Source organism: Achroia grisella, unplaced genomic scaffold (assembly GCF_030625045.1).
Source record: "Achroia grisella isolate CSIRO2021 unplaced genomic scaffold, CSIRO_AGI_Agris_v1 utg1248, whole genome shotgun sequence".
NCBI lineage: Eukaryota > Metazoa > Arthropoda > Insecta > Lepidoptera > Pyralidae > Achroia > Achroia grisella.
Window position 1 is genome coordinate 14671 of NW_026712607.1, and position 26709 is coordinate 41379.

Here is a 26709-nt window from a genome sequence, read left to right on the forward strand (position 1 = left end):
TGAAGTCAAACAAAATACAATACACAACAAATATACAGATAAAATAAAATGCAATACAGATAACAAAAAACGGTATGAGTAACGTAGTGTGTGTGCATAGCCCATACGTAAAAAGGCAGCACCTCAGTGTATTGTTTGCAGCATACAAGCAGCAGACCACTGGTATTCAGGCACTGCCCAGACATACACGAGGACGCATGTAACAAGACCACAGCTTGTAATCAGCCCTATAGTGACCATTAGTATATATTTATTTTAATCAACATTTTTATTAATTATTTGTTTTTAGGCCACGTAGATAACGCCGCGGACAGGTCATTTATCAGTAAAGGATTAAAACCCCTAGGAGGTGGTCGTTTTGTTTGCCATGTACAGTATAAAAAACTGCAGTATGTCATGAGATATTGTATGCAGTACCGACTGTACACACTGTCTCGTTACCATGTACCATCAATAATACTGTCATCGTACATCAGCTTCTTTTGTCACACGTGGCAGTTATTATACTTTCTCGTTTTAATAAATGGTATATATTTTTAATCTGCGTTTCCGAGAATATTTATAATCTACGCTGTGCTTCACTTCCGAGAAGAAAAGAAACTTACTTTGGTCTTATTTGGGATATTAAATAGATGGCCTCGATGGTGTACCGGTTTAGCATATTAGGCCTTATTTCCGATGGTCACAGGTACGATTCCTAGCACGGCACAAACATTTGTATTCAGGAGTAATTTTAATTTAGTTTTAGAAACCCGCCCGAGAGACTGTCAACTCAACCCGGGGTTGTTGCCCCTGGAATCGGTACCACGTAAAAAGACCGCGAGGCTCCAACCTTCACCCCCTGGTGCATGCACCCCGGGTGCAGAAGAACAGTGTATGGAAAGGACTATACTTCCATACAACCTGTTAAAGGTTTTATGGAAATATAGTCATTTTTAAAGTTTAAAATTTTTTAGACTATTGTAAAATATAAAATAGGGAATGAAAGTTTGTATGCAAATTCGTCATTCGTCGTCTATTCCACGGATGTAGTCGCGGGCAGTTAGTAAATCTTAGTAATATTAAAAACGCGAAAGTTTGTGAGTATAGATGTTTGTTACTCTTTCACGCAAAAACTACTGAATTGATATTGTTAAAACTTTACAGTAATATATATACATCAAAATTAAGAGAGAGGTAAATACCTTTATTTATCAATATGGCACACAGTCACCTAGATACATCAAAATAATAATTGCATTATAAGACAAATTCAATATTGTCTACTAGGCACTGCTGTATCTAAACTGTGTCACCCCACCTTACATTTTCCTATTGTTATTTAGTATATATGATCATTATTTCTATGTACATATTGTCAGTTTATCATCATCTGTAATATACATCGTCTCGACCAGCAACACCTTATTATTTACCCGCAACAATCAACTTATAGCCTATATGTTATAGGCTACAAATTTCATTACTTAAATTATTAACCGAGTCTTAACACGAATAATTTTACGGCAAATAAAGGTATTTACCTCTCTCGACGTTTCGACTAAGTTGCACTAGCCGTGGTCACGAGCTGACTGGAGTAACGGCTGTCAATGTAAATAGGTAACAGCAGTTTTTTCATCTACCCTCACTAGATTGTACAACGAAAGTTCGCGACACAGCACTAACGGTATCCGTATACTTATCGACTGTTGATGTTACTGAACTTTGCTTGAATTTATTTATGAATATTATTTATGGATTCCATGCAGTATATTAAACACGAAAGTTTAAAAATAATTATCATGGGGGTTAAACCGCGGACAGAGCTAGTAAATAAATAAAACTATTAAACACTTATAAAATATTCAAACAGTTAAATTTAAAAAATACGGAAGATCTCTGGGGCATGTCAGTTAAAGTAGTTAGTTCATTCATAGATATTGTTGTTATCTAGCTACTATTTTCAATAAATGTGTTGATAATGGCGTGTTTCCTCAATTAATGAAATTTAGCAAATTAATTCCACTATTTAAATCAGGAGATAGATTTGATCTAAGCAACTATAGACCAATTTCTATTTTGCCAGTTCTAAGTAAAGTATTTGAAAAGATTATGTTTATCCCAAATGTTAAAATACTTCAGGGATAACGGACACAGTCACCAATATGGTTTCACCGCCGGTAAGTCTACTACTGACGCAGGTGTAGCGCTTATTACACATATATTCAAATCATGGGAGAACTCACAGGATGCTCTCGGCGTTTTTTGTGACTTATCGAAGGCGTTTGATTGCGTAGATCATAAAACACTTTTGTATAAGCTCGAACATTATGGTATTAGAGATAATGACCTAAGTCTAATGAAAAGTTATCTAGAGGATAGGGTGCAAACTGTAGATATTGATGGTGTAAAGTCTAAGGGAACTAATATAAAAATGGGCGTTCCTCAAAGTTCAATCTTAGGGCCATTTCTCTTTTTAATTTATATAAATGACCTTCCCTACATGGTAGAGAAAGTTGCAGATATAGTGTTATTTGCGGATGATACTTCGTTAGTGTTTAAAATTGGTCGCCAATGTAATCATTTAGACGATGTAAATTATGCTATGTCTGCTATATTAAATTGGTTCACATGTAATAATATCTAATATTAAACTCCAACAAAACTAAGTGTGTTAAATTCACGATTCCTAATGTAAGACAAGTAAATACGCAGCTATTGCTTAATGATGAAATAGTAAATTTTGTTAATGATACAGTTTTTTTTAGGATTAACAGTGGACTCGAAGTTACAATGGGGGGCCCATATTTCAAAATTAGCCAGTAGACTTAGTTCTGCTGCTTATGCAATTAGAAGGATAAGGCAATTAACAGACGTGGCGACGGCAAAACTTGTATATTTTAGTTATTTCCATAGCATTATGTCATATGGAATACTGCTGTGGGGTAAAGCTGCCGATGTAAATACTATATTTATTTTACAAAAGAGAGCCATACGTTCTATTTATGGTATGGGTTCTAGAGACTCATTACGTCAATGCTTTAAACAATCAAATATCCTCACCGTTGCCTCACAGTACATTTATGAAAATATTATGTATACAAGGAAAAACTTAGATAGTTTCAAGAAACTTAGTAGAAACTTACGCAATAAAAATAAGTTAATTTTACCTAAATGCCGTCTACACAAAGTTAGTAATTCATTTTATGGTAATTGCGTAAGATTCTATAATAAACTGCCAGAATCTTCGCTAAATCTGACAGAGAGGCAATTCAAACTTTATATTAAACAAATGTTATGTAAAAACGCCTATTATAAGATAGATGAATTTATAGATGATAGCAATATAGAGCAAGTATAAGTTTATTTGCGGACAACGTTATAATTTATTTTTCATACTGCTTTCTTGATATATGATAGCGTAGCGGCTTTTGTATTGATTGCCGCATGCATCCTCATGTAAAATGTGAATACTGTAACTACCATATAGTAATTTTTGTAGCTGTGACGTGGTCGAGTGGAATGAGTAGTCATGGTCACTAAAATGTCCAGACATGTGGCGGCGTGGTGGGCCGGGTCATTGGGCTCCCTAAAATATGGTCGAGCGCAGTGATGGCTGGCTCATCCGTCATACTCGGGAACGAGTGCTGCTCGTCTGCTCTTATCACTACGACTGATTTAAACTTATTGTGTTTTTATATTTGAGCCTAAATAAATTAGTGCTGGTTGGTAGTTTGTATTCACACGTTTCGACTTGTAAAATGTGAACTTACAAGGATTGTTTAAAAGAGCAACACACAAGTTTCTTGCTTATTCTTCTTGTGATGAGACAGCTTTCCGAATAAGCGGTAGATTTAAAAAAAATTTTGACTATTCAAAGGTGCTTAAATTAAGTTTATTTGAATAAATGATTTACTATTCTATTCTATTCTACTTACCTCTGTGTGTATGATGTAATGGATGCGCCTCGCTCGGAGGACTGTTGGTGACATTATTGTAAATCCTTTTGTAGTGGTTGTACACAGCTACTGAGAGTACCTTCTTGGCATACTCCTGTCCCACCACGTGTTTGTTAAGATACTCGAATATCTTCTTAGGCGGCGGGGGAGGCTTTCTGTAACAAAGCAGTTTAATGATATTTTTGAGAACGTTTCCTAAAGGCCTTTGTTGGTCATAACAACTAAACTTTAGTTATGGCAGATAAAACAAAAGTTGTAGAGTCAATAGAATATGTGTTGGAAACACTATATTTATTTTATTTGTAGCAACATTAAATTTATTAGCTGGCAACACTCCCTCCCTCTCTCCGTCCGTCCATCAACGTGCTTCAGCTCCGTATATAAATATTATAAATTTAAACACTATTCAATTGTAAACTTCAATAAATAAGAAAAACATCAACCAGGAGGCGTATTATTGAGTCACCATCAACCATCACCCACGCAGGGAAATACATCGCCTCAAACAAACGAACACCAAATACTAAATAGCACAATATGACTATTCATAAAGTGTTTATATTAAGAATTTATTTGAAATAAATACTATTTCTAAATACTAATACTGGCGGACTCTATGGTTTTTACGAAAAAGAATCTATGTATTTGTATCAGTTATCTAGTACCCACAACACAAGCTTTAGCTAGCTTAACTTGAGTCTAGATGGCGCTGTGTGAATTATCCTGAGATTATTATAATTTTACTAGCTAACCCACGCAACTTCGTCTGCATTACACTTGACATTTATCATTATATTTCCACCCAATTTACATAATATCTTTTTAAACTATAGTCTATATGTTATTCTGATGTAAAATCTATAGAACTGTAATATTTCATCAAAATCCGTTGAGTAGTTTTTGCGTGAAAGAGTAACAAACGTCCATCCATAATGACAAACTTTCGCGTTTCTATAATTAATAAGATAAAATTCACAAGTATGATTGTTTAAATCAAATCAAAAGTCATCTATTCATACAGGACATTTCCCCTGCTTATGTACTGAATAATGCTATAGGTTTTTTTCGGACTACTCTAATGCTGTTGGGCGCAGCAGACCTTCACAGCTTCACCTGACGATAGAGGACGAGTGCAGATCTCACTTCAAACCCGCGGAGGGACAGAAGGCACCCCAACTCCCGCCTGGCGGATACTTTAGTCTGAGGGCACCGCTAGGGTTTCGAACCTTAGGCTGTCGTAATTTCGATCCCCGTTTGTATCGATAGTAATGATTATTACAATTGTAACAAGAGCCAACGTCCGTAATATTATGCATAGTTTACCGTCAAAATATTTCTTGTTAATTAGCCAAACCGTGACGAATTGGACATACCAGTTGACACGCAAGCGTGACTAGTATTGTTATCATATAAAATACTTGACACTGCATATACAAGTAACAAAGCGTCGTTATTTTACGAAATGAATAATGAATAATTCAAATCAGGCGACAGTCGAAATGAAGGAAAGAAATAATGAAAGGTACGAGTTGGGAATATGATATCAGAACATTGTCTCGAATTAAAAATACAAAATTATAATCTAAATCTAAATTATAACAATCTACAAATATAATTCATTCATCATTACATAGTACAAAATAAAGTCGCTGTCGCTGTCTGTCCGTCTCTATGTATGCAGAAATCTTTATAACTACGCAACGGATTTCGAAGCGATTTTTTTAATAGATAGAGTGATTCAAGAAGAAGGTTTATATGTATAATGCATGTACACCCGAGCGAAGTCGGGGTAAATGACTAGTTACATATACAATAAAGTCGCTGTCGCTGTCTGTCCCTATGTATGCATAAATCTTTAAAACTACGCAACGGATTTTGAAGCGGATTTTTTTTAATAGACGGTGTTATTCTAGAGGAAGGTTTAGGTATATTACATAGGTATAATACCCGTGCGAAGCTGGGGCGAGTAGACAGTTAACAATAATAACCCTCGCATCTGACGGAGGAATGGTCACGAAGAAGATTTGAAGATATTTTCACGCGATAAAATCCACTAAAACTATGTATATACATGTTCATTTCTATGTATTAGTATCAAAGGAACAAATGAATAATCCTGGACAATTAACACAGCGCCATCTAGTCACACAGAAGGCAGAGCTTGTATTATGGACAACTGATATAAATATTTCAATTTTTTTTGTAAATACATATAAAAACACACAGATTGACAAACAATCACACGCATGAATACAAATGTTTTGCAAACATTTATATTCATGAGTGCGAGGAATCGAATCGACTAATGCAAGTAAAGCAGCGTGCTAAACCGCTAGACCACCGAGGTCGAGAAACAAATGCAAGTATATGACGCATGTTGGTAATCCCAAACTGCAATCTTATTTTGTATTCGTATCAAACATACTTCATGTAATCCCAATGTTCTATGTAATACATTGATTACTTTCTTGGCATGTATACAACTAGCTACTCGCCCTGGCTTTGCCCTGGTAGTACTTGTATTATACATATATATATAAACCTTCCTCTTGAATCACTCTATCTATTAAAAAAACTGCTTCAAAATCCGTTGCATAGTTCTAAGATTTAAGCATACATAGGGACAGACAGCAACAGCGACTTTTTCTTTATACTAGCTGTACTCTCCCGGGTACAGCTAGTACGTTCTCCCGGGTGTACATGTATTTTATATTCAAACCTATCTCTTGAATCATCCTATCTGTTTAAAAAAACCGCTTCAAAATCTGTTGCGTAGTTTTAAAGATTTAAGCATGCATAGGGACAGACAGCGACATCGACATTTATTTCATACTAGCTATATCGCCTTGGCTTCGCCCGGCTTTACTTGTATTATATATATAAGCCTTCAACAATTACTTGAATGACGTGCGTGCATGGCAATAGTTGTTCATGTACAAGATTTTCATTTAACGTTAGACATAGACATCTATACATTACAATGTAAATAAATTGGTTATAAAAAAAAGAAATTCAGTTCTTGTCAGTTCTCAATTGAATTTGTATACTGTACTGGACGGTAGGGGGGGGGGAAATGGGATTGTTAGTAATGTGGACTAATAACCCCATTGCTAGCAATGTACCATGTCAGGTTGACCTCCACGCGGTTCCCCCTGGAAACCATCGTGATAAATTCTTGGTGAATTTGTCACGATGGGCCAACTGACCTGACCTCATGCTCATCTTATCATCCTCCACTGGTGCCCCGCCAGCGTAAACCGTTAGCGCAGGCGGTTGCACCATTCCATTATCATCCACAATAAAAAAAACTGGACGGTAGGGATAACATATTAATACAAAAAAAATACACGTTCATAAGCGGCTAAAATGACCTATTTAAATAAATAATTTTTGATTTGATTTGATTTAAAATGTTCTACTACTTCCCGATCCGACCAATTCTACGATTTGGCAACGACATATTACATTGCATTGTTATATCTCAGCTCGCAAGTAATATTGTGTACATAAATAGACTACAATGATATATATGCTTGGCATAAACCAATTATATGTATATTATTATGTGCTTATATGTATATATATATATATATATATTTATTACTATTTAAGTATGTATGCAGTTGGATATATATATTTCAATATATGAATTTTATTATAATTGTACCTACTTCCTTTTATTATTGATTTCATGTTATTATTTACTTAAATGAACCGTCCACCAATCTCTGTTTGCCGTATGGTCGACTGGGAGAAAATGTCTTATGGTGTTCAGTCCGCCATGGGCATCTTTTTTTTTTTGTATTTGTGCATTAACTTTTTATAAATAAATAAAAAAAAAATAAACCCTCCTTCCGATTATATATATGTTTATAGAGCAGGTGGCAAATGAGTTTGTAGCATACCTGACGGTAAGTGATACCGCCAGCCATTACTACTTGCAACAATGCCATAGGGTTTCCATTGCTAATTTTTAATGAAGGTCTATGATCTTAAAGATTCCAATATCGTATTATGCTGAAGAGACCAGGAGGCTTCTGCGCTTCTTGAAGGAACTTGACTGACTACTTTAGTAGTCTCAGCTCTACACACTGCTCTAATAGCCCAAATGAGGGGGGAAGGGAATTGTTAGTAATGTGGACTAACAATCCCATTGCCAGCAACAACCATGTCAGATCGGCCTCCACGCGGTTCCCCCCGGAAACCATCGTGATACATTCCCGGTGAATTTGTCACGTTGGGCTAACTGATCTGACTTCATGCTCATCCTATCATCCTCCACTGGTGCCCCGCCAGCGTAAACCGTTAGCGCAGGCGGGTGCACCATTCCATTATCATCCTTTAAAAAAAAAACAGCCCAAATGAGGAGGGAAGGGGATTGTTAGTAATGTGGATTGATAACCCCATTGCTAGCAATGTATCATGTCAGGTCGACCTCCACGTGGTTCCCCCTGGAAACCATCGTGATAAATTCCTGGTGAATTAGTCACGATGGGCTAACTGACCTGACCTCATGCTCATCTTATCATCCTCCACTGGTGCCCTGTCAGCGTAAACCGTTAGCGCAGGCGGGTGCACCATTCCATTATCATCCACAAAAAAAAAACAGCCCAAAAGAGTAGCTAAATGCGGAAAAGTGAGGCCAACATCCTATACAATTGGTTTTAGGATATTGTAGGTGATTGTTTAAAAAAAAGTATTAAAGTATGTGCATCAGTTATCTAGTAACCATAACACAAGCTCTACTTAGCTTGAGACTAGATGGCGCTGTGATTGTTCAGCGTTATTATTATTGTTACTGTTCTTAGAACCATAACACAAAACAAAACCAATAATCGTAAAAAAACATCGTATCAATTCAGTTACTGCTTCTTAGACTTTAATAATAATATCTCAATTAACTCGCTGTGTGTGACCAAATATGTGTCTTACATGTATTATCTGCCAATTAAATTTAGCACAATAATCTTTAGTTATTGCTTGTTGCTATAGCAGATAAAACAAACGTGGTAGAATCTATGACTATTCAAAAGTTTTATGTATTATTACATGTACATTATTACTCGTCATAAGGCACTAACATGTCTTGCCACAGCAAGAAGCACTTCGTCATGTTTTCTTTTCGGAGTACTTTAATTTACTTTTTGTTGGCTGCAGCTGACTATCACAGCTTCACCGGACGATAGGAGGCGAGTGCAGATGACACTCCAAACCCGCGGTAGGACTTATGGAGCGGCTGAAGGCCAACTCTCGCCTGACGGATACGACTTTATTCTGATGGCACCGTTAGGCGTTCGAACCTCGGCTCAGGCCGTCGTAATTTCGATCCCAGTTTGAATTGGACGGGAGATCGATCGGAGGGGACTTCTTCATGTGCCGCCCGTCCTCTCATGATTTGCTATTCTAGAGGACTAAGTACCCTCTAATTTCACTGTCTTATCTTACCAGTCTAACCAATTAAAAAATATAATTTTGGATATTATTCTTTGGAATGTTCATGTAGGGGCTGACAAGGATTTTTAGTAATGTGGACTAATGACTCCATTGTTAGCAATACACCATGTCAGGTTGACTTCCACGGAGTTTACCCTGGAAACCATCGTGATAAATCTCAGGTCAGTTTACCACGATAGGCTAACTGTTCTGACCTCATGTTCATCTTATCATCCTCCACTCGTGCCCCGCCAGCGTAAACCATTACCGCATACGTTTGTACCATTCCATCATCATCCATAAAAAAATATTCAAACACTGTTCAGAGCCGTCAAACATAGCTACATTCAACAATGAATAATTATGTTTCCTTTTAAGATTTAAAATGTGTATAATAAGCAGATGTTTATTAGGAAACAATTGTATAGTTATATAATGAGTGGAGAGTTTTGTAAGTGATCTTTTGACTAATTAGTGTTTTTATTTCATAAGTGTATGCTAATTGTGTAGAAAAAAATACAAAGCACTACATAATAACATAAACGCCTTTCTATTGGATGCTTTAGCGCATTCACTTTCGTTTAAGCGTGGGATGTACAATAGTTGCAGACAGTTTGAAATATTATAGACCACACGTTTCTTTTATTAAAAATTTTGATCCCATTTAAAAATTGCAATATTTCACTGCTATATCTCATCATTTAATTGCTAGTTAATGTAATAAAAGCTATGTTTAGCTTAAAAATAATCTGCTTTGGGGTTGGCTGAAATAAGTGAGACAGGAGAAAATCACACAGACAATAAATAGGACACTGAAATTTTAATATTAATCAAATCAAATCATTTGTTCATGTAGGACATTTCAGCCACTTATGAACGCCAAGTTTTTTGAATCAATATTTTTTCTATACCGTCCAGTTCAGATTTAGTACAAGCGAAGTTAATTTTTAAAATAGGACACTGTAATTTTAATATTAATCAAATCAAATCAAAAATAATTTGTTCATGTAGAACATTTTCGACGCCTATGAACGTCAAGTTTTTTGTACCAAAATTTTTTTTATACCATCCAGTTAAGATTTTGTACAATGAAAGTTTACCTCTGAAATAGGACACTGAAATTTTAATATTAATCAAATTTTTTTGTATTAATATTTTTTCCCTACACTTCAGTATACAGATTCAATTGGGAAGAACTGACAAGAAACTCAACCGAGGACTTGTATTCAGAGCCGAAAAAAAAAAACTTTTTTTTAATCTACCAAATTAAAAAGCATATATTATTGTGACATACCTGTAGAATCCTGACTTGTTCTCGGCATTGTCTTTAATGCTCTTCTTTGTGTCCACCTCGCTGAGCACCACGAAGAAGTGGTGGCACTTGTCGCACTTGACGAACCGTGTGGAGCTGACGAAGGTCTCCACATGTGTGCACGGGTCCCCGCACTTGGGGCATGTGAGCACGCCGTTCCCCGACCCTGACTTCTTGCCCCCTGATGTTGTGCCTGTCACCAAGAACAGAATAGAATATTCTTTGTTCAAATAAACTTACATTTAAACAGTTTTCAATCCTCATTAATTATTTTTTTAATCTGCCGTTCATTCATTTGACGGTCTTCGTTTAGCACACCGTTTTACTTCCGATGGTCGCGGGTTCGAACCCTTGCTCGGTACAAACATTTGTATTCATGTCCTGGATGTTTTCTATGTATAATATGTATGTATTAACGAAAAAAAAATTATGTATTTTTATCACTTGTCTAGTACCCATAACACAAGCTTTAGCTAGCTTAACTTGTGTCTAGATGTACATAAAAATTCGGAAAGTCTCATAACAAGAAGAATCAAGTAACTTGCGTGTTGCTTCTTTAAATAATTGTTGTAACTTTACATTATTAAGTTGAAATGTGTGAATAGAAATACCAACTAAGTGCGCAATTCTTTCTTTCACAAGACTGCTACATATGTATTGTAAATATTTATTTATGTATTTAGCGAGTGTTTTATTGTAACATCGATGAAGCAACAAACACCTTTATTTAATATTTATTCACTGAACGCACATTTGATACTAGCGAAGGTCACTTTATAACGACGAAAATAGATTTTGATAGAGAAAGAATAATGCTATAGTTGCTAGTTCTCGACCTCGGTGATTTTATCTCACCGCTCTACTCCCGATGGTCGCGGGTTCGATTCCTCCAACAGTACAAACATGTATGTATGTATGATTGTTTGTATCGGTCTAGGTAATTCTATGTATGTATTTACAAATACTGTATGTTTGTATTTATATCAGTTGTCTATACCCATAGCATAAACTCTGCTTAGATGAGTGATAAAAATACTTAGATATTTTTTAGAAATATGTACATAAAATACATAGAAAACACACAGACCAATACAGACAATCATAATCTTCATGATTAATATGGGACACAGTCACCTAGATACATCAAAATAATAATTGCATTTAATAATGTCTAGTAAGACAAATTCAATATTGTCTACTAGGCACTGCTGTATCTAAACTGTGTCACCCCACCTTACATTTTCCTACTTTTATTTAGTATATAAGATCATTATTTCTATGTACACATTGTCAGTTTATCATCATATGTAATATACATCGTCTCGACCAGCAACATCTTATTATTCACCCGCAACAGTGGTGACCCCGACGTGATCTGGCCGACGTGGTCGAGACGATACCTGGGAAAACGACGAGATCAAACAAGAGATCTCTGTCTGACGGCATCCTGCGCACCACCAACGATTGCACATTTCCACCGGCTTCCCAGAAGCGGGTCTCACCGGCTCGGAAATTCAAAGGCATAAAAGTCGTTGGCAATACTGCGCAACAAGGATCCTGCCGTGCTACTGACCCCCAGTAAACACAACTGCCTGCTGGATATAATCTCTGGACGAAAAATTGAAACTGGAAAAATAAAGCAAAAATGCTGTCTACAAAAGTACAGCCAACAGTCACCGCCGACGTCATTGCACACCTGTCGTCACTAATTGCGACACTGCGATCAGAAATTGCTGATATACGCGAAAAGCGCTCGCCACACACAAACAGACGCAGCAACTACCGATCTAGGTCAAATTCGCACCTACGGTCATTGCGTAGTCAGAAAAATGACTATTATTTATATTATATCATCGCAAATATAAAGAAAAGGCATACAAACGTGACATGCCGCGCTCCTATAGACAACCGTCGGAAAACTAGATTCGACGCAGAATAAGACGGAACGCTGTGCGGTTCATCCGTCTAACCGCCTAGCTATAACCGACTCTAACAGTGGCTATAGAATTTTTGGACACCGAAAGCAAAAATCTCGGTGAATAAAAAACAAGCACAGACCAAAGAGAGCGCTAGCGAAATCAAATTATTCGCCGCAAACAATTAATATGAGCAAATGCGAGTTCTTCACAAATGAGTTAGATTTTCTTGGTTATCATATAACGAGCCAAGGGATGAAACCAACGCAAGAAAAATGGCAAGCAATCGACGAGTACCCTAAACCCACGACAGTCGAAGATTTACGTCGTTATTTGGGTATAATGAATTTTTATTGTTACTAAAGTGCATAATATCTTAAATTTTACAGTTAACTTTTATATTTTTTTTTGTGTGTAATATATATATATTTTTTTCTCGGGGGAATATCTATGGGACACAGTCACCTAGATACATCAAAATAATAATTGCATTTAATAATGTCTAGTAAGACAAATTCAATATTGTCTTAGGCACTGCTGTATCTAAACTGTGTCACCCCACCTTACATTTTCCTACTTTTATTTAGTATATAAGATCATTATTTCTATGTACACATTGTCAGTTTATCATCATCAGTAATATACATCGTCTCGACCAGCAACATCGTATTATTCACCCGCAACAATTAACAATTCAAAAAGTTTGTACCGTGTTGTACAAGACTTTTGTATCCTGTAATTTCATAATAATAAGCAAGGACAATTCAAACAGCTCCATCTAGTCCTAAGCTAAGCAGAGATTTTGTTATGGGTACTAGACAACTGATAGATATAACTATACATAGAAAACACCGAGACCTATAAATCATACTCATGAATACGAGGAGGAAAACGAATTGTTAGTAATGTGGACTGATGATCTTATTACTAGCAATGTACCATGTCAGGTTGACCTCCACGCGGTTCCGGCTGAAAACCATTGTGACAAATTCTTGATGAATTTGTCACGATGGGCTAACTGACTGATCTCATGTTCATCTTATCATCCTCCACTGGTGCTCCGCCAGCGAAAACCGTTAGCGCAGGCGGGTGCACCATTCTATTATCGTCCATTAACCCTTCGAACGTTTTGACACAGATCTGTGCACCCCTCTTAAACCGTATTACCGTCTTGTCACAGATCTCTGCCCGCAAAATTGTGACTTATTTTTAGTTAATTTAGTCTTTATTGAAAACGAAATAAGATCGAAACGCATTTGAAAAAATACAGCTGGCGCGCACATACCGCCTCTTCACTGTCGCTTTTTTTTCGGACTACTCTAATGCTGTTGGCCGCAGCTGGCCTTTACAGCTTCACCGGAGGCTAGGGGTCGAGTGCAGATGGCACTCCAAACCCGCGGAAGGACTTATGGAGCGGCTGTAGGCCAACTCCTGCCTGACGGATACGACATTAGTCTGAGGGCACCACTAGGGGTTCGAACCTCGGCTCAGGCCGTCGTAATATCGATCCCCGTTTGAATTAGACGGGGGATCGATCGCGATCAGATATTCGAAATGTTAAAAAAACTAATGAATACAAATTGTTTGCACCTTGCGAGGAATCCAACCCCCGACTGTCGGAAGTAGAGTATACAGCTTTAATAGCTAAACTGCTTTGTACCGTGCTAGAAAACAAACCCGCGACAATCTGAAGCAAGGCATAGGTGTACAAAACCGTTACACTACCGAGGCCATAATAAATCTACTGTACTAATGTTACTTTGCTAAATTACGTGGCAAATTATTGAATCAACATTATTAACCTTTAAGAATATTCATTACCGAAGTTTCGCAATATCTGCATTACACGTCTAGTTAAGTCTCAAAGTCAAAGTCAACTTCATTACATAGTATACAACAAAGTCGCTGTCTGTCCGTCCCTATGTATGCTTAAATCTTTAAAACTACGCAACGGATTTTGAAGCGGTTTTTATTAATAAATAGAGTGATTCAAGAGGAAGGTATATTATTCATAACTAGCTGTACCCGCGACTTCGCCCGCGTGGAATTTAACTTTATTTTTCTAAAATAAAAGTAGTTTAAGTTACTCCTTATTACATCACCTACTTGCCAATAAAAGTCCCGTCAAAATCGGCCCAGCCATTTCAGAGATTAGCCGGAATAAACAGACATACAGTCAAAAATTTTAAAAAATGTTATTCTGGTGTATGGGACCATATTTATATTCATATGCATGTAGTAAAAAACGATTACTTCGATATTACAAACAGACACTATAATTTTAGTTATATATATATATATATAAAATGAAGTCGCTTCCACTGTCTGTTCGCTTAGATCTTTTAAACTACGCAACGGATTTTAATGCAGTTTTAAACAACATATAGAGTGTTTAAGAGAAATATTTATATATATATAATACATCGCACACTCTGCTTAACTTAGGACTAGATGGCGCTGTATCTATTGTCCAGGGTTGATACTAATACAATGGGTATTAGTATCAGTTGTCTAGTACCCATAACACAAGCTCTGCTTAACTTGACTAGACGGCGCTGTGTCTATTGTCTAGGGTTGATATTAATACAACGGGTGTTAGTATCAGTTGTCTAGTACCCATAACACAAGCTCTGCTTAACTTGATTAGCCGGCGCTGTGAATTGTCCAGGGTTATTATTACTAGGCCATGAAGACACGAAGTACTGACCTGAATTCACGGCATCCTTCGGCGGCGGCGGGTGCGGAGGCCCGGGGGGCTGCTCCGTGGGGCTCTTGCAGAGGACCGCGCACGTAGACATTGTGCGCGGACACGAGCGTCTCAGCGACCGGCATTGTTGGACGCCGCCTGAAAACGGTCAATGGTCTTAGTTCCAAAATTTAAATCACTGGTAACAATGTATTTCTGTAAACATGTACATGCACATCAATAGCTGAGTAGGAAATGTATTACGAAAACACAATCGAAGATAAATATATACAATGGCTGTATAGGCAGAGTTCTTCCGAACGGGAAAAACCGAACCAAAAAAAAATCACCTCTCGAATGCTCTGCGAACTGACTGTAGTTAATAACATATCATAAGAGTCTGTATTAAACCTACATGAATAAAGATATTTTGATTTGTGTTCTTTATTTGGTGGCATGCAACCATACGGTCCATTTGATGGTAAATGGTTACCGTAGCTTATGGACGCCTGAGACACCAGGGATGTCACGTGCGCGGTCACAACCTTTAAGAAACCTTAATAGGGTACATTAAAAACCCCATGTAGTAGTCTCATAAGAACCCCTCGATTTGTTTGCCGTGATCGTTTGCAAGGTTAAGATGGTTGATAGGGATCAGTGGAGCTAGTAGTAGTCCTGGCAGGCCTAGCAGTAGTCCTATATTAGTAAATGTAATTTGCTTATGACAGCTTCGGTGGTCTAGTTGTTTAGCACACCGCTTCACTTCTGATGGTTGCGGGTTCGATTCCTCGCGCAGTGCAAACATTTGTATTCATAAGTATGGTTGTTTGTGTCAGTCTGGGTGTTTTCTATGTATTATAATTATTTATATCAGTTGTAACTCTGTTTATTGTTGGACTAGATGGCGCTGTGTTAATTGTCCAGGGTTACTTATTTATTATTGTTTTGACTGATTGTTTTACTGATATTTAAGACTCAAATGTAAATATTAGCTACCAACCAGAGCTGTAGCGTAAAATAAATCTACTGTTTCAATGAACAATGCATACATAATTTTTCCACGATTTTTTAACTGACTTACTTCCTGCTGGCGCCCCACCAGCGTAAACCGGTAGCGCAGGCGGGTGCATCATACGATTATCATTAAAAAAAAAGCAGTCATGCTAGTATTCTATATCAATAAATGTATTTTGACTGATCTTAATAATTATTAAGACACAAATGTAAATATTAACTACCAACCACAGCTGTGGCTGAAAATAAATCAACTGTTTCAATGAACAATGCATACATGCATTTATTTTAAAATGCAAATTTCGTTATCGAAATTAGAGTAGCGTAAAATAAATCTACTATTTCAATGAACAATGCATACATGCATTTATTTTAAAATGCAAATTTCGTTATCGAAATTAGAAAGTGGGTTACAAAATCTGATTGTTCCCAATGGTTTCTCACCATTGATCGGATTGTCTGTGTGTCACACACAATGAATAATTGAAATTGCAGAATTTTCATGTTACGTAAGTTGTTTTTTTTTGTGTTAAAAATTTACATATTACTTATTTTTAGTAGTATATCTTTACATAGTATGAAATGAAGTCACTTAGATGTTTTAAACTACGCAACGAATTTTAATGCAGTTGTTAATAATACACAATATAGTGATACAAAAATAAAGTTTAAATATATAATACATACATGCGATGGTATAGAGCAAGCTGAAAAATTTAAGATGTACTGCATCCGTGCGAAGTCGAGACTTATCTTCCTTTTGAATCAAACTATTCAAGAGGAAGATTTTATATGCCTAATACAATCACTTGAAGGAAAGGGATTGTTAGTAATATGGACTGTTGACCCCATTGGAATAGAATAGAATAGAAAATCATTTATTCAAATAAACTTACATTGAAGCACTTTTGAATAATCATAACATTTTTTTTTTAATCTACCGCTCATTCGGAATGCTGTCTCATCACAAGAACAAGCAAGAAACTTGTGTGTTGCTCTTTTAAATAATTTATTCTTACTTACAATTTAAGTTTAAGTGTGTGAATATAAACCACCGATTAGCACTAATTCAATGAAATAATAAAATAGAAAAAACATTCAATATACAATAACTGGCTAAACAATTAATAAGAGAAAATAAGTCATAGTGATTAGAGCAGACCGATCCACACAAGCAGCACCCGTTCACGAGTATGACGGATGAGCCAGCCACCACTGCGCTCGACCATATTTTAGGGAGCCCAATGACCCGGCATTGCAAGCAATGTACCAGGTCAGGTTGGCCTCCACGCGGTTTTCCCTGGAAACCATGATAAATTCACGTGGTGGTGAATATGTCACGATGGGCTAACTGACCTGACTTCATATTCAACCTATCATCCTCCACTGGTGCCCCGCCAGCGTAAACCGTTAGCGCAGGCGGGTGCACCATTCCATTATCATCCATAACAAAATACAATCACTTTGCAATACAAAATAGCTGAGAACTGAGATGCACCCATACGAAGCCGGAGCGAGTAAATAATAAATTTATAACAGGGCAATTCACTCAACCAATTCACAAGCTAAGCAGTGCTTACGTTATGGGTACTAGATTATTTAGAAAATATATATAATATACCGAGAAAACACTCAGACCAATCATACTAAAACGTGCCAGGATTGAATCCACGACCGTCGGAGGTAAGGCGGTGTGCTAAACCGCTAGACCACCGACGCCCTCTATAGAACATTATTATTAATTTATAGAATGTTTGTTGGAGGAATATTGCAATGTTTAATTTGTTTTAATTGTAATAAATAAAATGTTTATTGTACACAGATTTTAATAAATACGCCACGGAATGTTCGAGAAGGAGTCCAAAATTGTATATAAAATAACATCGATGTTCTGTGCTTGACGTTCCAAATTTGAAATTGTAAAATTCGAAATTTAAATTCCGAATGTTAAATAAATTATGTACCAAGTAATCTAAATAACTCTTGCGTGCAATGATGGCTGGCTCATCCGTGAACTGGTGCTACTTGTGGGGCCTGGTCTGTTTAGGTTACACTGATTAGACCTTTTGCTTTTGCAATAGTATATGCTGGTAGGTCACTCTATGCTCCCAATTTTGAATTTAAATGATTCTGTATATTTAAAACATGTACAACATTTATTTGAAATGAATACGAGCTGAGTTTTCTGTTGTTAGTTCTTCTCATCTCAAAATCATTCCGAATTTGACATATCGTAAGAGTCTGTAATAGACCTACATGAATAAAGATATTGTTGAATTTTATTCAAGAGTTGTTATGTGATATTATTATTATTACATATCATGCCTATGAATATTTTTGTTATTTTTCTACACCAAAATTTACATAAGTACAGACCATACAATTTGTTTTTCGGCGGGAAATACCACAGACGATATATTGACTATACCATAAACGAAGTAGAAGACATTGACCCCTGTGCCTCTTTATTTGCCAATAACTATGACGTATGATGACGTAATTGTTTACCTTACAAATTCGAATGTAATGTTTATCACCATTCTATTATAGCATAGCGTGAACATAAGCTTGAATATAATTGTTATTGTTATGTAATTCATTGTTGACGACCTCGGTGGTTTAGTGGTTTAGCACGCCGCTTTACGTCCGATGGTCGCGGGTTCGATTCCTTGCACGGCATAAATATTTGTATTCATAAGTATGATTGTTTATATCGGTCTGGGTGTTTTCTATGTACAATATGTATGTATTTACAAAAAAAATATATATCTATGTATTTGTATCAGTAATCTAGTTTCCATAATACAAGCTTTAGCTAGCTTAACTTGGGACTAGATGGCGCTGTGTAAATTGTCCTGAGATTGTTACCCGGGGATATTCATGGTGTGCTATTTCATTGTTATTGGGTAATAATTTAATATTTTTTATAATGTATAAAATTTGACGTTCATAAGCGGCTAAAATGTCCTACATGAATAAATGATTATTGAATTTGAATAACAAAAACAAATTATTTATTTATCAAATCAAATCAAAATAGACTCTTATATAAGTCTTACAAGTCATATCTACCGTAAGTCCAGATTACTTTCGGTTTACGAACTGTCAAGAAACTCTTATTCTTATCTTATGAGTTTGTACATGATTATAAAAATACAGATTCATTTTTAAATTCAATTAGGCAAAATAGTCAACAATAGTATATGCTAATTTCTGTCATAAGCACCTGTTCTCGAGGATGACGTATGAGTCAGCCATCATTGTATACAATCGTATTAGAGGGAGCATACTGACTCTAGCACACCGAACAAGTTATTCCAAAAGTTATAACGAGCATCGACTGTATAAGGGAAGTTATTTCACTGATAACTTCATTATTGCAATGGACAATCGACTTTTTTATTTTTATGGATGATAATGGAATTGTTAGTACGATATGGCGGGGCACCAGTAAATGTCGATGAGCTATGAGTCAGGTCAATTAGCGTATCGTGACAAGTTTACCGAATTTATCAAAAAAATACCAGAGTCTGTTATACAATCTGCCAGAAAAAAGATTTAAATGTCAAATGTCGGTTCCTTTGCAAAAAATCATGTTACTATAAAATTGAAGAATTCGTTAACGATAATAATGTTTTTGTAGAAAACCGTTAAATACATAGCATCATGAAAATATTATATGATTACACTAATAATGAGTGCGTAATCAATCTTAGAAAAATCTCATGTTGATTGTCTAGAAATTCTACTTACTTGTTACACAGGAATGTAATTATTTATATATATAACATCACTATTGAAAACTTAAATAACACTTTATAAAATAATCAATCTTAGAAAAATCTCATTCTTCTAGAGTTGTGATGATTTTGTTATATTCTACATCGAATGAACTACTTAAATAACCGGTTTCTTTATAAAATAATCAATCTATATGACTATTCAAAAGTGCTTGTAATGAGTTTATTTGAATAAAGATTATTTCTATTTCTATTTCTATTTCACTGATAACTAGCAGGAATGTTATTTTGTTATATTCTACATCGCAACTTGAAACTACTTAAATAACCGGTTTCTTTATAAAATAATCAATCTATAAAATCTCATGTCTAAATGGTTTCAAGGGAAACTTCGCTTCTCATATTACGGAGCAGGAATGTTATTTTGTTATATTCTACATCGCAACTTGAAACTACTTCAATAACCGGTTTCTTTATAAAATAATCAATCTATAGAAAAATCTCATGTCTGAAAGGTCTAAAAACTTCTACTTCTCCATATTACGGAGCAGGAATGTTATTTTGTTATATTCTACATCGCAACTTGAAACTACTTAAATAACCGGTTTCTTTATAAAATAATCAATCTATAGAAAAATCTCATGTCTGAAAGGTCTAGAGTCTAGAAACTTCTACTTCTCCATATTGAATGTTATTTTGTTATATTTACATCGCAACTTGAAACTACTTAAATAACCGGTTTCTTTATAAAATAATCAATCTATAGAAAAATCTCATGTCTGAAAGGTCTAGAGTCTAGAAACTTCTACTTCTCCATATTACGGAGCAGGAATGTTATTTTGTTATATTCTACATCGCAACTTGAAACTACTTAAATAACCGGTTTCTTTATAAAATAATCAATCTATAGAAAAATCTCATGTCTGAAAGGTTTAGAAACTTCTACTTCTCCATATTACGAGCTGGAATGTTATTTTGTTATATTCTACATCGCAACTTGAAACTACTTAAATAACCGGTTTCTTTATAAAATAATCAATCTATAGAAAAATCTCATGTCTGAAAGGTCTAGAAACTTCTACTTCTCCATATTACGGAGCAGGAATGTTATTTTGTTATATTCTACATCGCAACTTGAAACTACTTAAATAACCGGTTTCTTTATAAAATAATCAATCTATAGAAAAATCTCATGTCTGAAAGGTCTAGAGTCTAGAAACTTCTACTTCTCCATATTACGGAGCAGGAATGTTATTTTGTTATATTCTACATCGCAACTTGAAACTACTTAAATAACCGGTTTCTTTATAAAATAATCAATCTATAGAAAAATCTCATGTCTGAAAGGTCTAGAAACTTCTACTTCTCCATATTACGGAGCAGGAATGTTATTTTGTTATATTCTACATCGCAACTTGAAACTACTTAAATAACCGGAATATTATTTTGTTATATATATATATATATTCTACATCGCAACTTGAAACTACTTAAATAACCGGTTTCTTTATAAAATTCAGCAAGAATGCACGCACGTTCCGACTTTCGGTATGCTTGATATTAATTTAATTTTATGTATTGATAATATGTATCAATATTATGTATTGATATATTGATATACCTATATTCAAGTTTTGATTTTTATTACCCTGTATTGTAGTTTTATTATATACTAGCTGATCCGCGCAACTTCGTCTGCATCACACTCACATGACATTTATCATTATATTTCGCCCAATTTACATAATATCTGTTTAAATTATAGCCTATGTGTTATTCTGACATATAAGATATATTACTATAAAGTTTCAATAAAATCCGTTCAGTAGTCTTTGCGTGAAAGAGTAACAAACATCCATCTATACTCACAAACTTTCGCGTGTATATTTCGATACTAGCTGTACCCGCAACTTCGTCCGCGTGGAATTTAACTTTATTTTTCTAAAATAAAAGTAGCTAAGTTACTCCTAATTACATCAGCTACCTGCCAATAAAAGTCCCGTCAAAATAGATCCAGCCATTTCAGAGATTAGCCGGAACAAACAGACAAAAATAGTATATATATATATTTTGGTGTAAGTACCGTATTTATATTCATATGTATGTAACATATGTAAAAAATGGTTATTTCAATATTACAAACAGACACTCCAATTTTATTTACACGTATAGATGTATAGATTGAAATTTAACGCGGATAAAAACCGCGGGCAAAACTAGTCACTAATAATAAATTAATATTTCAATTCGAACAAGCGCCCATAGGTTGTAAGCTGGTGTGGTAAACCGCTAGACCACCGGGTCCGTCATGTTTTAATGCCTTTATTAATTAGGACTGGTTTATTTATTAACTAGAATGACGTGCAATCATTATTACCAGCAATTTGGATTTTAAATATATTGACCGAGTGCGATAGAGACGTCTGTTATACTATGTCTAAAGTCCATGATAATGTTAATTATATTTATATGATAATTATAGTATACTTTGTAGCGATTATGTCGCGTATTCGCATAACATTGGTAGTAAACAATATCCTATATGTTCAAGATATACATAAAGAGCAACACATAAGTTTCTTGCTCGTTCTTCTTGTGCGGTAGAATAAAAAAAATGTGATTCGACTGCCTGAGCCGAGGTTCGTACCCCTAGCGGTGTCCTTAGACGATACGAGTTTACGTATCCAGGATTATAATTTAAGTTTTTTAAAAACAATAATTTTCATAAAGTATAGTTCTTACATTAGATTTTGTCATGGACAAAATAAAAAAGCAATACCCAATGCTTATGCACTTGAAAGTACCACCTTATACCACGTTCGTCTCCGATCGATCTCCCGTCCAATTCAAACGGGGATCGAAAAAACGACGGCCTGTCCAAACCCCTAGCAGCGCCTCAGACTAAAGTCGTATCCGTCAGGCGAGAGTTGGCCTTCAGCCACTCTATAAGTCCTTCCGCGGGTTTGGAGTGCCATCTGCACTCGTCCCCTATCGTCCGGTGAAGCTGTAAAGGCCAGCTGCGGCCAACAGCGTTAGAGTAGTCAAAAAAAATTATATAAATTGATTCAAAAATACAAAATGTGTGACTTTTCAAAAGTGCTTATATTAAGTTTATTTGAATAAAGATTATCGTCCGGTGAAGCTGTAAAGGCCAGCTGCGGCCAACAGCATTAGAGTAGTCAATAAATATATAAATTGTTTCAAAAATAAAAAATGTGTGTCTACTCAAAAGTGCTTATATTAAGTTTATTTGAATAAAGATTATTTCTATTACATATAGTGTAATGACTTCCCTTCAGCCTGCCTTCTTTTGTTGTGTCTCTGCCCTACATACTACAATAGTAATGTAATGCTAGCTTTTTACAGTAAGTAGAAATAGAGATAGAGATAGAAGTATAAAAAATAACATACTTTTTATACAAATCGCTGATATTTAAAAAAGAAACAGTATGTTTCCAATCAACCACAGACTAGAAGTTTAATTTACAACAGTGATAATCATTGTAATAATTGATGTTATACGGCGATGTACACGAAAATGGTATTTAAATATTAGACAATATGATTCATTGTTTAATGACCAGAAATGTAGACGCCCAGATGCTTTCCTCGTATAATATATTAATACATAATAAGAGATGGTCGAAAAAACACCGGTTACGAAATTTCATTTAACACACGTAAGTAAACTGGTTTTAATCAAAACATCATTGGGATTATTCGTTCATTTGCTTATATATTTACTGAATTAAAACATATCTAAATATACTAGCTGTCCCGGCAAACGTTGTTTTGCCATATAAATTAATAACGCTATAAAAAAATAGGAGTTGATGATAGAAGGGTGAAAATTGAATGTATTTTTGTATGTTGTATCATAAAAAAAAATAAACTAAAAATAATGTCTAAAAAATAAAAAATAAAAATTTATGGGTGGACTACCCCTAACATTTAGGCGGATGAAAAATAGATGTTGGCCGATTCTCAGACCTACTCAATACGCTCACAAAATTTCATGAGGATCGGTCAAGCTATTTCGGAAGAGTATGGGAACGAAAACTGTGACACGAGAATTTTATATAGATACATATATGTATAAGATATAACTCAAAGGTGACTGACATAGTGATCTATCAACGCACAGCCCAAACCACTGGACGGATCGGATTGAAATTTGGCATGCAGGTAGATATTATGACGTAGGCATCCGCTAAGAAAGGATTTTGAATAATTCTACCCCCAAAGAGATAAAATAGGGGATGAAAGTTTATATGAAAATTTGTCAATTTTAAACCGATCAGGCTAAGACTTTGCATGCATAAAGCTACTATGACGTAGGCATCCCCTAAGAAATGATTATAATAAATTCCACCCCTAAGGGGATAAATTAACGCAAACGAAGTCGCGGGCAAAAGCTAGTAAATATATAAATTACGTGTCACGTTGTTTGTCCGCGATGGACTCCTAAACTACTGAACCGATTGCAAATTTGATATGCACATTGTGTGCAATTTGATCCAACTTGAAAGATAGGATAGCTTACATCTCAATTTATAGTCGCAATATTACTTTATTCAAGAACCTTAGCCACAGCAACGCGTGGCCATGTTTACCATATATATATCTTAATCTTCGTAATATATAAAAAAATGGTGTCCCGTTATTTGTCCGCAATGAAATAAACTACTGAATCGATTTTGATGAAATTTTATATGTATATTAGGTAGGTCTGAAAATAGGTTATTTTTTATATCCCAAATTGTTAAGGGGGCCCATCCCGAAAACAACTTTATTTTTTGTTTTTATTATTCGTCATTAAAAAATAAATACAACTTTATTTACCCTACTACCATCAACCCCTATTTTTTAACAGTGATATTAATATATATGGCAACACAACGTTAGCCGGCACAGTATAATACAAATATATACATACATATATATGTTGTTTTTACTAATAATAATACTAATATTATTTGTGTTTTTTTTTATGAATGATTATGGAATGATGCACCCACCTCCGCTAACGGTTCACGCTGCCGGGGGCCCAGTGAAGGATGATAGGATGAGCATGAAATCAGGTTGTTGCATCTTGTCAAGGGTTATTATTAATCTAATTAGATAAACAAATCTCTAAACGAGATCTATTAGCAGTCAGTAATTTAATTATTATTTGAACCCCAAACCTAATTTCCCGTTCACACAGTTCGCGAGATACGTAATCACAGATAAACAAATATGATATCATAAATTATATTCTTGTTATATTACCTAGGCGCAAGCGACAACGTAACAAACTTTCTCTTTCATACATTCTAGATACTGTGAGTTCAACTCGGTTCGTACCAATGTACCATATACACACATACATACCTATCCAATATCTATACAAACAAATAAAATTAACCTGTCTGTTTATAATTTCTAAATAACAGCTTTTCATTAAAGCTAAATGCATATGAAAGTAGGTATACACAGTAATTATATAAAATAAAATAATTTGAAACATTATTTATTCGGACAGTTAGTTCTTGCAAATCTCTAACGGTAGGGCCGATTTTGACGGGACTTTCAATCGCAGGTAGCGTATATTATAAGGAGTAACTTAGGATACATTTATTATACATTTTTAATTTTAACGCAAGAAAATTTATGCAAACGATGTCCCGGGTAACAGCAAGTTTTTCATAAGAGTTGATTCAAAATCGATCAGGAGACTTATGACTATCAGAGGTAGGTTATTTGGATTTTAGACCTTTGGACTTTATTCAACCAGCCGAACACCTGCCCCCAGGTAGCGACCTGCAAAGGCCCATTTAGAAATCGCTCAACAGACTACGAACACAGATGGGCCGCTGCAGGTACAACTTGGTAAAGTGGGGTGCCGATTCAAGGGAGGCTTGTCACTGCGGAGCGCCATCCCAGACTATGGCACACCTATTGACTTGTCCTTTGTGCCCAGCATCCAGCACAAAGGAAGACCTAAAAATGCTACGGTACGCGCAAGGGTCGTCGCAACATTCTGGGGAAAATATATTTAAACATATGTATTTAGATGCCGTTGAAACGAAAGAAGACGAAGAGGTAGGTTAGAATATTTTATTAGCATTTTTAACTAGACAGCGTCGATGGTCTAGCGGCTAGCAGTTTAAGCGGTCATAAAGCTTTACTTCCTATGGTCGCGGGTTTGATTATCCGCACAATAAAAACATTTATATTCATGAGTATGAGTGTTTGTATTGGTCTGGGTGTTTCCTATAAATATTATGTAATGTATACACTTAAAAAATATATATATTTGTATCAATTGTTTACAGGAATGAACGAAGAAAGATACTAAACCGACCCCAAACGATATCTCATTGATAAGGAAGAAGCCGTTTCGATCAGTTTTTTAGTGTACATTACACAAATAAATGTAATAACGAAAAAGCAAATTATGATAATTAGAAGAAAGAAAGAAAGAAAGAAAGAAAGAAAGAAAGAAAGAAAGAAAGAAAGAAAGAAAGAAAGAAAGAAAGAAAGAAAAGATAAGATAATTACTGTGTATCATAGTAACTATAAAACAAACTCTGCTTAACTTGGGATTAGATAGCACTGTAAGTATTATTTTTGGTTATATTATTATCATTATTAACTAAAACATACTGAATATAACAAACATATATCA

The 26709-nt window shown here is 35.3% G+C and overlaps 1 protein-coding gene across 1 annotated transcript in view; it reads right to left on the minus strand.

Moving 5' to 3' along the window:
- The window catches only part of LOC131854872 (ATP-dependent Clp protease ATP-binding subunit clpX-like, mitochondrial), a gene marked incomplete at its 3' end in the record, with an annotated part of 48570 nt that overhangs the window by 14658 nt on the left and 7203 nt on the right, over positions 1-26709 (minus strand). Inside the window, exons 2-4 of the mRNA XM_059206051.1 lie at positions 15307-15444; positions 10666-10876; positions 3918-4093 (exon numbers count right to left, since the gene is read on the minus strand). Coding sequence (XP_059062034.1) covers positions 3918-4093; positions 10666-10876; positions 15307-15444 — 525 coding nt within the window. The remainder of the gene's footprint in view (positions 1-3917; positions 4094-10665; positions 10877-15306; positions 15445-26709) is intronic.